The 16,502-nt window shown below is 47.9% G+C and overlaps 1 protein-coding gene across 1 annotated transcript in view; it reads right to left on the bottom strand.

The window, feature by feature from the left end:
• Nucleotides 1-16,502, bottom strand: part of LOC147092769 (NACHT, LRR and PYD domains-containing protein 3-like) — a 235,955-nt gene that overhangs the window by 192,201 nt on the left and 27,252 nt on the right. Inside the window, exons 3-4 of the mRNA XM_085975680.1 lie at nt 9,581-9,752; nt 9,416-9,481 (exon numbers count right to left, since the gene is read on the bottom strand). Of these exons, the coding sequence (XP_085831806.1) occupies nt 9,416-9,481; nt 9,581-9,752 (238 nt within the window). The remainder of the gene's footprint in view (nt 1-9,415; nt 9,482-9,580; nt 9,753-16,502) is intronic.

The raw sequence follows: 16,502 nt of genomic DNA, 5'->3' as shown, positions 1-16,502 counted from the left end.
TACCTGCCTTCTCCCCATATCCCTTGATATCTTTAGCTCTAAGAAATATATCTAACTCCTTCTTGCATATATTTAAAGACTTGGCCTCAACCACCTTCTGTGGTACAGAATTCCACAGGTTCACCACTCTCTGGGTGAAGAAATTCTTCCTCATCTCTGTCCTAAATGGCTTGCCCCTTATCCTTAGTCTATGACGCCTGGTTCTGGATTCTCCGACCATCGGGAACATTCTACCTGCATCTAGTTTGTCCAGACCTGTCAGAATTTTATAAGTTTCAATGAGATCCCCTCTCTTCTAAACTCCAGCGAATATAAGCCCAATCGACCCAATCTCTCCTCATACGTCATTCCTGCCATCCCAGGGATCGGCCTTGTGAATCTTCGCTGAACTCCTTCCATGGCAAGAACATCCTTCCTCAGATAAGGCAACCAAAACTGCACTCAAGGTGCGGTCACACCGAGGCCCTGTACAACTGCAGCAGGACATCCTTGCTCCTGTACTCAAACCCTTTCGCTATGAAGGCCAACACACCATTTGCCTTCTTCACCGCCTGCTGCACCTGCATGCTTACCTTCAGTGACTGGTGCATAAGGACACCCAGGTCTCGTTGCACTTCCCTTCTCCCAATCTATTGCCATTCAGATAATTGTCTGCCTTTCTGTTTTTGACACCAAAGTGGATAACCTCGCATTTATCCACGTTATATTGCATCTGCCACGCTTCTGTCCAATCACCCAACCTGTCCAAATCATCCTGGAGTTTCTCAGTATCCTCTTCGCAGCACACACGCTCACCAAGCTTTGTGTCGTCTGCAAACTTGGAGATATTACATCTAGTTCCCTTATCTAGATCATTAATGTATATTGTGAATAGCTGGGGCCCAAGGACCGATCCCTGCGGTACCCCACTAGTCACTGCCTGCCACTCGGAAAAAGACCCGTTAATTCCTACTCTCTGCTTTCCGTCCGCCAACCAGTTCTCTATCCAAGTCAATACCTTGCCCCCAATCCCATGTGCCTTAACTTTACACGCTAATCTCTTATGCGGGACCTTATCAAAAGCCTTTTGAAAGTCCAAATACACCACATCTACTGGTTCTCCCTTATCTATTTTCCCAGTTACATCCTCAAAAAATTCCAGTAGATTAGTCAAGTTTATTCCTGTTTATCTTGGGATAGATCAAACCTCCCAATATGATTAAGCTCCTGCTCTTACATTATCCTTTGAACTGGCTGCACTTCTCCCCTTCTATCACATGTGCTTAGTGTTGTGTTGCGTACATCGAGAAATGTACTTTGGCCCTTCTTATTCCTTAACCCTGTCCATGTGAATTCTGTCTCATTGCAACCTCTGTGATGTCATTGCTTGCTAGTGCTGTAATGTAATGATTCACTAACACTGCCACTCCAGAACATTTTACTGCTCCTTTTCTCTCATGAAAGTAGCAACAACTTACATTTATATCGCGCCTTTAACGTAGGAGAACGTCCCAATTTGCTTCACAGGAGCGTAATGAGAAACAAATTACACCGAGCTGAAGAATGTTACATTAGGACGGGTGATCAAACTTTGATGAAAGAGGTAGGTGTTAAGGATTGTATTATAGGAAGAGAGATTTGGAGAGGTTGAGATGTTTAGGAAGGGAATTCCATAGCTTAGGGCCTCGGCAGCTGAAGGCACTGCTACCAATGGTGGGGCAAAGAAAGTGGGGGTTGCACCATAGGGCAGATTTGGAGGAACGCTGAACTCTTAGAGGGTTGTAGGGCTTTAGAAGGTTAAAGATAAGGATTAGCGAGGTCATGGAGAGATTTTAAGAGGAGGATGAAAAATTTAAAATCGAAATGTTGCTGAACAAGGGGGCAATGTAGGTCTGCGCTCACAGGGGAGATGGATGCACGGACTTGGTGTAAGTTAAGACAGGGGCCGCAGGGTTTACCATGAGCTGAAGATTATGGCAGGTGAAGGAAGGGAGAGCGTTCAGGAGAGCACTGGAATAGCCGAGTCCACTCTGGAGGTAACAATAGCATGGAAAGGTTTTCAGCAGCAGATGGGCAGAGGCAAGGAGAAACCTGGAAATTTAAGTTTCAAGGCCAGCCCAAATCTAAGTTACGTTCCCGTTACAGTAACCTCCTATTTTCCATAATTATTATAGCTTTCAGCTCCAACTCTGTTTAGAATGCTTTGCGCATCCACATACATATCTCTCAACCCTGATGTAAGAAGTCACACAACACCAGGTTATAGTCCAACAGCTTTATTTGAAATCACAAGCTTTCGGAGCACTGCTACTTCTTCAGGTGAAGAAGGAGCAGCGCTCCGAAAGCTTGTGATTTCAAATAAAGCTGTTGGACTATAACCTGGTGTTGTGTGACTTCTTACATTTGTCCACCCCAGTCCAACTCCGGCATCTCCACACCATCTCAACCCTGACTCCAAGTTCTGTGTGCTGTGTGCTTCAATTCTCTTCCATGGTAAATGATTGCAGGATCTCAGTTCACCTCGGATAAAATAGGTCATTCGATTTCTGTTCTTGCTCTGAATTCCCCGATTCTACCTCGCCTGTCTTGGAATATGAACAGTTCATAATAACCTTTGTCAACTATCCCATTAACTTGAAATCTTGGATAAGATCACCTTGAAGTATAATATCTGCTGCAGAAAATAAGTCCAATTTCCTTACCTAAATATTCATGATATGATAACAACAGCTTATATTTGTATAGCGCTTCACAGGAGCGTTATCAAACAGAATTTGACACCGAGCCAAATAAGGAGATAATAGGGCAGATGAAAAGAGGTAGGTTTAAACGAGAACCTTGAAGGAGGAAAGAGAAGTAAAGAGGTGGCGAGGCTTACAGAGGGAATTCCAAACCTCAGAGCCTCGGCAGTTGAAGGCAAGGCTGCTCATCGTGGAATGATTAAAATCGGAGATGTGCAAGAAGCCAGAATCGAAGGAGCACAGGAAGGAATGTCGAGCCCAGTCTCCTTGCCCCGATACCCTCTTCAGTTATAATACTGTTTCTGTTACACATTCTGACAATGTTGTTTATTCCTATCCTTGTTTGCCCAGTCTCACTGCACCTGTCCTGAACACAACTCACACTAAAGCCTCACCTGCTCTCCTCGAGCTGGCCCCTGGTGGTGCGCATGCTCAGCTCGCAGTCCTTCTCCAGCTGGTTCAGCGTGTTCTCAACTGTCCGGTTTTTCTCTTTTCTATTGTCGTGCACACCTCTTGGATCTGATTGACGCAACGTGTTGGCTGCCAGTCCAAAAGACACAATCAGACATAGGAACTACCAACTGATAAATTAGAGGCATCTCATTCCTAAGACACACTGTGCATTATCCACATCCATTAATAACTGATCTTTCTGCAACCTCCCTACCTCCAGGCTGTATTTAACTGAGAATTTGGGGCGCTGTTCCTGACGCTAACTCAATGGGGTTCATATTAACTGTGTCCAATAGTGTGAAACTGACGATATCAGATCGATATCGGATAACTGCAATGGGAAAATAAATCGGGCGATTTGTATGTGACGGTCGATTCGATATCGCCCGTTATACTCTATCACTAACAGATGCAATTACCCTTAAGGACCCCAGAATACAGAAGCTCCTTGCCCACATGATTACTCGTTTCGTGATGGAAAACACAGGCTTTTGAAACGCAAATCTGACGATGATTGACCATTATTATTCTGCTCTACTGTTCTTTTCAACATTCCTCTGCTCCGTCTGCCTTTTTCCAGCCTTTTCAATAAAGGGGGTGATGTTAGGTAGAATACACAAACGAACACAGGAAAAGACCTGATAAATGTCCTCTGATCCCTAAATCCTTCCCAAGCAGGCATGTTGCCGCCCATTAAGAGTATCAACCTCCCACCACCACTCCCATCCCCCACCACCCGCCTCCTATTCATACCGTCTTTTGCGAGACGTAAAACACGGAGAAAAGTACAGTTGTAACTTGAGGAAAAATTCGGGCTATTTTTTTCCGACCCTCTAAGGTAATTGATCAAAGCTACAGGAGAGTGAAATAACCATGAGTCCTCCAGCTAGACCGTGACTTACCAATAACAGAACTGTACAGCTAACTCGGTAACTCGTGTTGCTCCGATTGGACTGTGGTGAATCTACATTCACTGCATGGCCCAATAATGTGCTCCAAAGTTTGAGGAGTCTGGCCCGAATGTCTAACCTAACACTTTGTCGCCGTGGTTTATACTCAATGTCCTGAGTTCTCCCAGGGGTCGAGTAACTCATACAACTGAGCAGAATTTAATCTCATCCTCAATGATATCTTCACCGATCTCACATTTCTCTTATGAAAATCACCTCAATTTATTAAGCCTATCCCAATAATAAAGTGCCCTGAGAATGTGTATTGCTTTGATCGCTCTCCTCCTGTATCCTCACTGTCTATACCTGCCAAAATGGTCTGCAATAGTCCAAGCGGAACCATGTCAAAGCGTCGTTAGAGTGTTTTTAGTTTATATTGTACTATTGCAGCAATACAACCTGCCCAATGTCCTTGTAACACTGCTTGTGGATTTACCTTCCCAATGTCCTTGTAACACTGCTTGTGGATCGTCAGGGATTTATTGGTTATGACACCACGTTTCCTCCCTGCCTGTCAGCCATAAACCGGCCCCGCTACATTGTCTACACATCCCTGGAGATTCTCATATAAAAATGCACCACTCTACAGTTATCCAAATTGAAGGGTATCTGCATCACTGGGACCATTCCCTAAATCGGCCTTTATTTGACAAATACTAGCCGCTCCAGTACCGACACAATGCGACTGCTGTATGCACGGTCCACAGGATGTACTGCAGCAACTCTCCGAGGTTACTTGGACAACACTTTCCTTCTCCGTGAACTTGACTCAAATAAAACCAAGAGCAGCAGAGTAATGTGAGCACCACCATGTCCAAGTTACCCTACAAGTTACACGACACAAACACAGAGACATATATCGCAATTTCTACACCGGATCGGGTCATTATAGTGAAAATCCGCTCCTGACACCATCCTGGGAGCAGCAGCAACAAAGGTCCTTCAGTTAGTCAAACAAAATGCCCACCATATTCTCAAGGCAACTTGGAAGGGACAATCAAATCTACTTATGCAGAACCAACCAAATGTCGCGATCAACTAATGGGCAAACCAACTCCCACGCGCAATTTTCTGATATTCTTTCAGTCAAATCGCTTATGGCGTTGGTTAACAACAGTCACCCAACACAGTGCACCGCGGGACTGATATTATGATCTGGCTTCATGTAGATCTACCCGATTGGTGAATGCCCTCTGCCTACGGTTGGTATCAGTTCCTTACCCAACATGCACATTGGAAACCGCACGTGCAGCATCTCCAGAGTGTTGTATCTGTGAGCTCTGCACATTCCTGATTAACATTGAGGAAACACGGCCCTCCCTTGCTGGGACGATAGTAAAATACTGCAGATGCTGGATAAACTTGCTGGGATCCGGGATGTAGATGGTCGGCACAGCAAAGCCACATTTGTTCAGCCCAGGTCTCTTGCACAGCTCTTGCACTATCTGCATCATCACTCTCTGAGGAAAGACACAAACCTATTCCACTGTAAATCTCAGCACATGTCCAGAATTCAGCAAACAACATCCCATGAGAAGAAAATAAATCTTACTGTTATCGAGCTTTTCAAATCATCAGAATGTTCCGAACCACTTCGCAATTATCAACTGCAGATGCACAGTCACTGTTATTGACAGGCAAACGCAGCAGCAAAGCAACTTCCTGCAAATGGTATTGAGATAAATGACCACTTAAGTTGTTTTTAGTGGCGTCAATTAAGGAATGAATATTCGGAACCTCACTTCCTTCTTCAAATAGTGCCACAGTATTTTTGACGGTCACCTGAACAGGCAGACAAGGCTTCAGTTTAACTTCTGATCCAAAAGATAATAGCTACCACGTGGCAGTACTCCCTTAGCACTGAACTGGGCGTCAGCCTGGATGATGGATATAAGTTCTAGAATGAGACATGAACCGGCGTTCTTCTGATTCCGAGGCCAGTGTGTGGAATAAATGAGAGCTGCCTGTGCAATATGCGAGGTATTGGTCAAAGCCAATCAGTGTCCTGGCCTGCAATCTACCTCAAAATGCTACTGCAGATTTGTAACATTGGTATTTTATCCAAAGTCAATGATTTGCAAAGACTATACTTAAATGGTGAAACAAAGCAGGCAGTTCTGGAGACGCAAAGCAGCTCCGAAAATACTTAGCATAGGAAACAAAGTTTGCTGATTCAGATCCTTTATTTCGATAGAGACATTGAACCCAAAATAATCTTTCTGTTTTCTATTTCAGGCCCTGGGAATCATTGCTTATGCTGTTTTATTTTGCTGAGAATGGCGAAATACTTTTTTGATCTAACTGCTGATAAAGGTGTAGAAGTAACAATATCGGTATTAAAAGCTTTTATGCATTAAATTCTGCCCGCAAGTTTCATAACTCTGAGTGCCTTTATAGGATCACTTTCTAAATTTGCTCTGGCAGTTTAGCTGCATTTATTGCCCATCCTTGGTTGCGATGGGTGCATTAAGATTTAAGCACCTCAGAATATATTTTGACGCAGTGCGTGTAAAACGGGTTATTTTTTACTTCCAGTGAATTCAGTGAAACTAAAAATCGGAGGAGATGGACAACATTTGGGCAATGCGCTATTACATATTTTACTGTATCGCACAAAGTTGAAATCTACCCGGAACTGGAGTATGTGCAGTCCAAGCCAAGTCGATGTGGGACGCTTCCTTCTCTGATGGACATTACGGCATCAGTTGGGTTGTTACGACAATCCTTACATTGAGATAAAGGCCAGTTAATCTGTCTTTTGGTGGCATTAGTAAAGGAATGAAGAGCCGAAACTACAAGATTAAGCAAATCCTTAGAGGGGATCCATTTCCTCCTCCTGAACTCCAGGAAGATTCACCATAATTTCCTCTGGTCCCAATCCAGAAATTATCATATTTTATTGAAAACTGTGGCACATCTTGCTGTGGATAGATGCGTCAACAAAATCAACTTCCCAAATTGCAGTAAGCTTTACTACTTAATTATAGGTAACAATATCAAATCAAGGCATTATATCAAAATAAGGACAATATTTATGTCTTTAAAATGGGGAACGAATCGCCTCTACCCACCCTTGTCCAATTAATGAGTTGGGTGGGAAATATTAACAATTCACTCATTCAAAAGGCTTATGTGTTGGTGGACAGATTCGGGGTGAAGATTATGCCGAGTCTCATTGTAGGCATCGATTCCACATCACATCTGCCTTTTATTAATTGGTCACAAATTCTCACTTGGTCACAAACTCTCAAACCACCAAATTTGGAAATCCATCCACGAAGGGGACTCTCAGGTGAAATAAAGTGACCTCTGTCTGTACCTGTCTGTCACTCTCATGACCAGCTTCATCGGCTTTGCTCAGGTAGAACATCAGTTTATCGCCGTGTTTTTCGTTCAGCTTTTCCACCACGTTTAAGGTCCGTTTTCACAGGGCCTGGCCCATTGGGTCAAAGAAGACAAAGATCAGACTGGCCTCTTCACCTGCAGACAGAAAACCAGTGAACAATTCGGTAACTTACGCTGTGTTAGGAGTGTCTGTCAAAAATGCCCAATAAATGAACACAATGGATGGGTGAGTGTACTTAAAGGGGTAGGGCTGAAATCTATGACGGTAAAAACTTGTTCACAAGCTCTGCTGCTTCAACTACTCTCAGCCAGGGTGCACTGGAGGCTGCAACTTTACTGAGTGAGCCCTGGGTCACGGAGGGGCTAATCAGCGACTGACTCTCATAGTTGATCCCTGGCTATTGACCCATTGCATGTGCGGGTAAGGTGAGGGGATGCCCTCTGGGCTCCATTGTATCAGACTGCAGTAAAGAAACCCCAGTCCACGCAATGTGTCTTGGCTCAAATATGAAGCGTCACTAATCACATCAGGTACCAGAGGGCATCCACGCCCTTGGAACAGAACCCGGCAAGAGTTATTCTCCAGAATGGAGGAAGCAGCAAAAAAGGGAAACAAAGAAGTCTCCGTTCATGAAGTGGGTGGTAGTGAATTGGTCGTGGTACTGGACCAGAAACCCAAAGGTTGTGGATTGAAGTATCACCTTGGTGAGTTGTTAAACAGAATGAAATAATTTGGTACCAGGAAAATAACCACGGAGGCTGCTGGATTATTATAACCAACATTCACTAACATCACTTCAGAGTAGGGAACCTGCCACGCCTAACGGGTCTGGATTACATGTGACTCCAGTCCCATACTATGTGGTACGACAGGCTCCGCTATTCTCCAGGACACTCTGAGTGACCAGCCATCGCATTATTTATTGGGAGATGAGGGGTATTCTGTCGTTGGTCGGCAGTGCGCTTCCAACTTCGTTTCACAGGCCCTGCAGAACAATGCAGTCCCACCACCGGCTGAGCAATCAGCAGTCCATCTACCAGTGACCGGTGTTGGTTCTACCCTTCCCGGTGTAGACCCCTGAGTGGATGTGGACTATGGGGAGTGAGTCTGATTGCAAACCAGACAAACAGAAGCACTACCTGAGTGGATTTGCAAATCCCAAAATGATGAAATGTAATAATTGCCAACAGATGCTCAACAAGCACTTTTAAAATGTTGCCTCGCATCCCACTTCCTGTTGCATTGAGTTTTGGTGACCGATCACTCCCATCTTCACTGACCTACCTTGTTTCCTTATTCTCCAGTGTCAGTGGGCTAGGAATTCTTCTTGGGCGTTGGCGCAAAGCGAGCTGTATACTCAGAACTGAATATCAGGCACCACGGAGTGGCCGATCCGATGCAGCTCGTTTTTCGCCACGGCCCGAGCCGAATTTCTAGGCCTAATTTAAAATCCTCATCCTCGCCTACAGTTTTCTCTGCAGCGTTTACCCCACTCCTGTTTACAAAATCCTTATCACTCACTCAAAGTCTCTCATTAAACTCATACAGCATATCAGGTTCCTGCCAGTTGTATATGGGGTTTCACAGTGTATCGGGATCCTGCCAGATCTGTGTGAGATTTTACAGTGTATCAGGAACCTGCCAGGTATTTACGGGGTTTTGCAGTGTATCAGGATCCTGTCACCTGTATGCGATGTGTAATGCAATCACTGGAGCATAAAAGATAGCATATTTACCAATAATTGAAAAATCGGCGTTAATTGTAAATTGTGTCTTTGCAGAACTTTTGTGGTTTAATCACGTATCCAAACAATGTTCAATCCTATTTCCTTAGCCTTTGAACTTTTCATTCCCAGATTCTGACAATCTTTAACCAATCGGCTCCAGTCAAACATTTGGATTCTATAGTGAAATAAATGTATTGAAATCTCCATGTCATCAATTACCTTTCAGGTGACAGGGTATTTCGGATACACCTCGTGCGATGTTCATGTAATCAAATGGATCAGAACCTGTTTAAATCAATTAGCTTTCATGAATTCAGATCTGTGAAATATTATAGTAAAATTGCGTTTGAATCTGAATTTGAATTCAGTGTGATTATACCTTACCAAGTTCCTGCATTTCTTTCAGTATTTTGTCCAGCTTTGGCACTGCATGGCACATTTTCACGCAGGATTCCCACATCACCCTTCGGGCCCTGGAGCCTTTCTCCAATACCAGATTTAGGAGCAGTTTGGAACTGTCTGCCCGGTTTCCCTTCTCCACGAGCTCAGTGATTTTCTCCAAAGAATAATAATGTATATATTGAGGGTGCGAAGTGAAAGACAAACACTGAGAATGAGAAGGAAAGGATCTGCACAGTGACGGGCTCTCCCAGTTGTTGAGCACAGAAAACAGTCACTGGGCCGGGCCCTGATCCATTCTGAACATGGGCCTAATATTTTGTAAACATCTTGATTCTGTCATTAAAGGCAAAGAAATGTGATGAATTAAAGTTCTCAGAAAGCGAGAAATCACTGAGAATCTGCAGCAGTTGTAACGTGGTTAGTTGTCTCTGTCCTTCAGAGTCCAACATGATATCAAATTAGGGAATAACAATATGACAGACTCGTTTCTCACATTTTTTCCTGCTGCAACACTTTGTGATTTATTGAGAAATAAAACAGCAATAAGTCAGAACTCCAGTTGTGGGGTAGGAACGAAGCTGAAGTGAGAGAAAGGGATAGAGGGAAATTATCATCGACTAATCGAAACAATCACTGTTGATGTATCAGGCCGGAGAATCGACCAATAAAAATAATGCTAAAAAACCTAATCATTTGTTTCCTCGGTAATTCAAATGTCTGGCACCCATTATTTTGCACACCCGCTACCGGTATGTAATCTTGGTAACCGGGAACAGATATATAGCAATGGGGTTGGGGCAGTCAGGTATTTCATCATTTATATCACACCTTTAATGCAGAAAATAAAACGTCGAAAGGCACTTCACAGAGGTGCAATCAGGCAATGGACACAGAGACGGCGAGGCATCGTGAAAGGTAGCATGTTTGTTGTATTATTGGATGAGTAATCCAGAGACAACAGTTCAAATCACATCGTGGTTGTTTCATGAATTTAAATTCAAATTCGAATGTGAAACATTTCGAAATAAAAATCTGGTATTAGTAAATATTGTCGTAAAACCCAATGGTCTATACATGACTCCAGTCCTTCACCAATGTGATGGCATCTGAAAGCCTAAAGAAAGATATAGAATAATGAAACTGGGCGGACCGCTAGGCTTCAGCATTGGATTCGGACACGAAGAAGGAACACCCAGCCCAGTTAACCCTGCAAAGCCCTCCTCACTATCATCTGGGGATTGGTGCCAAAGTGTGGAGAAGTGGACCCCACATTAGTCAAGCAACTGTGTGACGTAGTGATACTTATAAAATCATAGTGATTAGCTAACGTCTCAGGCACCTCCATCAGCAGTCATTGGTATTTCCTGTCCCACCGGCAGGACAGACCCACCAGTGGTGGGCCACAGTGATATACCCTCAGACGCAAGTGCCCTGGGAATCATTAACATTGACTCTGGAGGCAATGACATCTCAGGCCTTCAAGTCAAATATGTTCAAGGAAACCTCCTGCTGATTACCACCTACGACCCTCCCTCAGCCGATGAATCAGTACTCCTCCATTTTGAACACAACTTGGAGGAAGCACTAAAGGTGGCAAAAGGCCCAGAATTTAAATTAGATGTGAGATTTATTGCCTAGTTTTTCACGCATTTAGATATTAAGAAGCAAATGAATGCAATGGTCGCAGCAAATGCTACAGGTCCCGAGAAATTCTGGCTAAACTGTTCAATTAACGCCCTATCAGACTACTCCCAATCATCATCAAAGTGTTGAAGGGCGTCATCAACACTGCTATCAAGCAGCACTTAATCACAAATAAGCTGCTCACTGAGGGTCAAGTTGAGTTCCACCAGGACCAATAGACTCCAAAAAAGGAAGTCCAGCTGTGAGCTGAGAGTGACTGTGGTTGACATCAAGGCAGTGTTCAACGTGTGTGGCACCAATGAGTATGGTTGTTGGAGGCGAATCGTCTCAGCACCAGGATATCACTGCAGGAGTTCCTCGGGGCAGTGTTCAACGTGTGTAGCACCAATGAGTGTGGTTGTTGGAGACGATTCGTCTCAGTACCAGGACATCACTGCAGGAGTTCCTCGGGGCAGTGTTCAACGTGTGTAGCACCAATGAGTGTGGTTGTTGGAGGCGATTCGTCTCAGCACCAGGACATCACTGCAGGCGTTCGTCGGGGCAGTGTTCGACGTGAGTGGCACCAAGGAGTATGGTTATTGGAGGCGATACGTCTCAGCAGCAGCACATCACTGCAGGAGTTCCTGGGGCAGAGTCTACGGGCTAACATTTCAGCTGCTTCATCAATTACCTTCCCTCCATCATAACGCCAGGAGTGGGGATGCTCTCTGATGATTGCACAGTATTCAGCTCCATTTTCAATTCGTCACATAATGAAGCAGTACATGCTCGCATGCAGCAAGACCAGGACAAAATATAGGCTTGGGCAGAAAATTGTCAATTAACAATCCCTCCACACAAGTGCCAGGCAATGCCCTTCTCCATGAAGAGAGTCCAACCATGTCGCTTTTTCATTCACTGGCATTGCCATCGTCAAATCCCTACCATTGACCAGCAGCAAAAAAACTCGTGGCTACTAGAGCAGGTAAGAGGTTGGGTATTCTGTGGCGAGTGACTCACATCCTGGCCACCAAGGAACCTCTCCTGTAACTACAAGGTACAACTGCGGCGTGTGATGGAAAACTCTGCACTTGCCTGGAAAGGTGCAGCTGCAACAACGCTCAAGAAGCTCCACGCAATCCAGGACAGAGAAATACGCTTCATCGGCAGCCCACCCACCACAGTAAACATCCAATCCCTCCACCAACGGTGCACCATCGCTGCAGTGTATGCTATTAACAGAAAGAACTGCAGCAGTTCGCCAAGGCTTCTTTGACAGCACCTCTCAAACTCACGGACTCTGCCACGAAGAAGGACAAGAGCAGCATCCGCATGGAAACACGACCACCTCCAAGTTCCACTTCAAGTAACATACGATTCTGTCTTGAACATATATCGCTGTTCCTTCATCGTCACTGTAAATTAGAGCCAAAACGCCCAGCGCCCTCTACAGAGGGAACAGGAGAAGCGACTGTATGTTTCCTTAACCAATTAGCTTGATGAACCCTTACGCAAAGCCTGAACCAGGAATTTTTAGATAGCATATATAATGCACTGTCAAATCACGAGCAGAAAGTGAAATAAAGATAGGGAAAGAAAGATTGGATTCAGATTGCATCTCACTGAAACGTTCAAAATTCTTACAGGGCTTGACAGGGTAGATGCAGGGAGGAGGTTTCCCCTGGCTGGGGAGTCTGCAACCAGGGGTCAAAGTCTCAGAAAAAGGGGTCGGCCATTTAGTACTGAGATAAGGAGACATTTCCTCACTCAGAGGGTGGTGAATCTTTGGAATTCTCTACCCCAGAGGACTTTGGATGCTCAGTCTTTGAGTATATTCAAGACAGAGAGCGATAGATTTTTGAATCTTAAGGGAATCAAGCGATATATGGATAGTGCAGGAAAGGGGATATGATGTAGAAGATCAGCAATGATCTTATTGAATGTCGGAGGAGGCTCGAAGGGATAAATGGCCTACACCTGCTACTATTTCTTACCTTATATTCAGAGGGAGCGAAAAAAGAGACAGAAAGAAAAGGAACAAATATTATAGATTTTTTGTTTGTACAGCTCCAACAATAATGAAAATCCGAGGGATTGAGAATCCACACGTGAAAAGTTAATTTTCAGTGCAAGAGAAGTTGTCTGGCATTGGTAACGACTGATCACGCCGTTAAACAAATAATTACACTGAAATAGGCAAGCCCTGAAGGTTCCTGGTGTGTTTTGACGGTATCTATCAGATGAGTGCAGTAACGTTACACCATTCCATGCATTTCAATGGCGTGTCTCTCGGCAAGATAGGATTCACACGCAGCTTTGGGAGCAGCAGGTCAACTCGGACAGGACCTTACTCATTTTCGTGTTTAACTCTGCATGTGTGGTCGCCGGAAGTTGCTGTCCAATTTACACTTCAATAAAACTGAGCGCTGTTAGCCCCAACGGCATTTCTGCCACAAAATCTGACCTATTACAATAAGATGAAACTACCACTTTTTCACCCCCCACACCCCAGCCATTCACTCCGTGAACAGAATGATGCAGAAACCAAAACATTAAAGTGAGCGGACGGAAAATGACAGCCTCAATAATTTCAATTTCCTGATGTTCCCCCCTTCGGAGTGACGTTCGACACCAGGAGCACAGCGGCTGGTAATTTACCCAGTAGTGTACAGATTTGTACCCTCCATTTATCTATATATATAAAGCGGCTCTTCTGTCTGTCCCGATGTCTGTCTGTCTGTCCGCCTGGTCTCGATACGTTTGGAAGTTACAGAGCGTACCGACGCGCGCATCGCCTCAAAAGAAAGCTTGCGATTCCGGACCGGTCATCGGCGTATTTACGTTTCGGCCGGACAAAAATCCCGCCCGCGGTATCCCAAAAACGTTCAGCGTTCCGCTCATTAGCATCTCATTAGCGACCGTGTGACGTCGAGGTCTTCCTACAGTTGAGTGTCGAGTGACTCGACGATTGACCAATCCTACGCTTGGGTGACCTGACCGGTCGACCAATCGGTGTGTGTGTGGGCGGGCCTTATCCTTCTGAACCGAGGTGAGTGGCCGCCATCTTGATTTTTCACGATTTTTTCCCCCCACACTTTCTGTGTGTTAGGGAACTAAGGTAAATATTTGAATTATGTGTTAGGGAATTAATTAACAATTTATTTCAGTTTTATATTGTGTTTAGCAACCCCCCCCCCTCTCCTCCTCACCCTCGCACAGGGGGGACTCGGTGCTGGTCTCCAGGCCCGCTGCAGGCAGGCCTGAAGCTCCAAAAATTTCTCTATCTCTCTTCCCTCTCTCCTTCTCCTCTTCCCTCTCTCTCCTTCTCCTCTTCCCTCTCTCTCCTTCTCCTCTTCCCTCTCTGTCTCTCTCTACTTCCCCCTCTCAGGTTTGACGGTGTCGGGGCCCGAAGTGAGCCGCTCTAACGGCCGCCAGCCCGCGGGGTTTCCCTGCCTACTCCCCGCGGGCCACCTCGCCCGCGCATGCGCCGCCGGCCCGCGAGAGCCCGCTCTGGCTTTTTTTTAAACGGCAACCACGCATGCGCACGGCCGTTGCGCAGCCGCCTTGACGCCGGCACGCATGCGCACGGCCCCCGTGACGCCAGCACACAGCCTCGTGAGATCGCGGGGGGTGCGAGCCTCGGGAAATCGCGGGGGGCGGGAAGAGAGCCTCGGGAAATCGCGGGGGGGGGGGGAGAGCCTCGGGAAATCGCGGGGGGGGGGAGAGCCTCGGGAAATCGCGGGGGGGGGGGGAGAGCCTCGGGAAATCGCGGGGGGGGGAGGAGAGCTTCGGGAAATCGCGGGGGGGGGGGAGAGCCTCGGGAAATCGCGGGGGGGGGGGAGATCCTCGGGAAATCGCGGGGGGGGAGAGCCTCGGGAAATCGCGGGGGGGGGAGAGCCTCGGGAAATCGCGGGGGGGGAGAGCCTCGGGAAATCGCGGGGGGGGGGAGAGCCTCGGGAAATCGCGGGGGGGGCGGGGAGAGCCTCGGGAAATCGCGGGGGGGGGGAGAGCCTCGGGAAATCGCGGGGGGGGGAGAGCCTCGGGAAATCGCGGGGGGGGGAGAGCCTCGGGAAATCGCGGGGGGGGGGGAGAGCCTCGGGAAATCGCGGGGGGGGCGGGGAGAGCCTCGGGAAATCGCGGGGGGGGGGAGAGCCTCGGGAAATCGCGGGGGGGGGGAGAGCCTCGGGAAATCGCGGGGGGGGGGAGAGCCTCGGGAAATCGCGGGGGGGGGGAGAGCCTCGGGAAATCGCGGGGGGGGGGAGAGCCTCGGGAAATCGCGGGGTGGGGAGAGCCTCGGGAAATCGCGGGGGGGGGGGAGAGCCTCGGGAAATCGCGGGGGGGGCGGGGAGAGCCTCGGGAAATCGCGGGGGGGGGGAGAGCCTCGGGAAATCGCGGGGGGGGGGGAGAGCCTCGGGAAATCGCGGGGGGGGGGAGAGCCTCGGGAAATCGCGGGGGGGGGGAGAGCCTCGGGAAATCGCGGGGGGGGGAGAGCCTCGGGAAATCGCGGGGGGGGGGGAGAGCCTCGGGAAATCGCGGGGGGGGGCGAGCCTCGGGAAATCGCGGGGGGGGGCGAGCCTCGGGAAATCGCGGGGGGGGGCGAGCCTCGGGAAATCGCGGGGGGGGGGGCGAGCCTCGGGAAATCGCGGGGGGGGGGGAGAGCCTCGGGAAAACGCGGGGGGGGGAGGGAGAGCCTCGGGAAATCGCGGGGGGCGGGGGGGGAAGAGAGCCTCGGGAAATCGCGGGTGGAGAGCCTCGGGAAATCGCGGGGGGAGAGCCTCGGGAAATCGCGGGGGGGAGAGCCTCGGGAAATCGCGGGGGGGAGAGCCTCGGTAAATCGCGGGGGGGGGGAGAGCCTCGGGAAATCGCGGGGGGGGGAGAGCCTCGGGAAATCGCGGGGGGAGAGCCTCGGGAAATCGGAGAGAGCCTCGGGAAATCGCGGGGGAGAGAGAGAGGGTGGGGGAGGAGAGAGAGAGAGAGGGTGGGGGAGAAGAGAGAGAGAGGGTGGGGAGAAGAGAGAGGGGGTGGGGGAGAAGAGAGAGAGCGGGTGGTGGAGAAGAGAGAGAGAGGGTGGGGGAGAAGAGAGAGAGAGGGTGGGGGAGGAGAGAGAGAGGGTGGGGGAGGAGAGAGAGAGGGTGGGGGAGGAGAGAGGGGGTGGGGAGGAGTGAGAGGGTGGGGGAGGAGAGAGAGAGGGTGGGGGAGGAGAGAGAGGGAGGGTGGGGGAGGAGGGAGAGGGAGGGTGGGGGAGGAGAGAGGGAGGGTGGGGGAGGGGAGGAGAGAGGGA

Source organism: Somniosus microcephalus, unplaced genomic scaffold (assembly GCF_052327205.1).
Source record: "Somniosus microcephalus isolate GS21.2 unplaced genomic scaffold, FLI_Smic_1.0 unresolved_chr2, whole genome shotgun sequence".
NCBI classification, from domain to species: domain Eukaryota; kingdom Metazoa; phylum Chordata; class Chondrichthyes; order Squaliformes; family Somniosidae; genus Somniosus; species Somniosus microcephalus.
The sequence above is the reverse complement of the archived record's forward strand: the minus strand, read 5'-3'. Positions and strand labels throughout refer to the sequence as shown.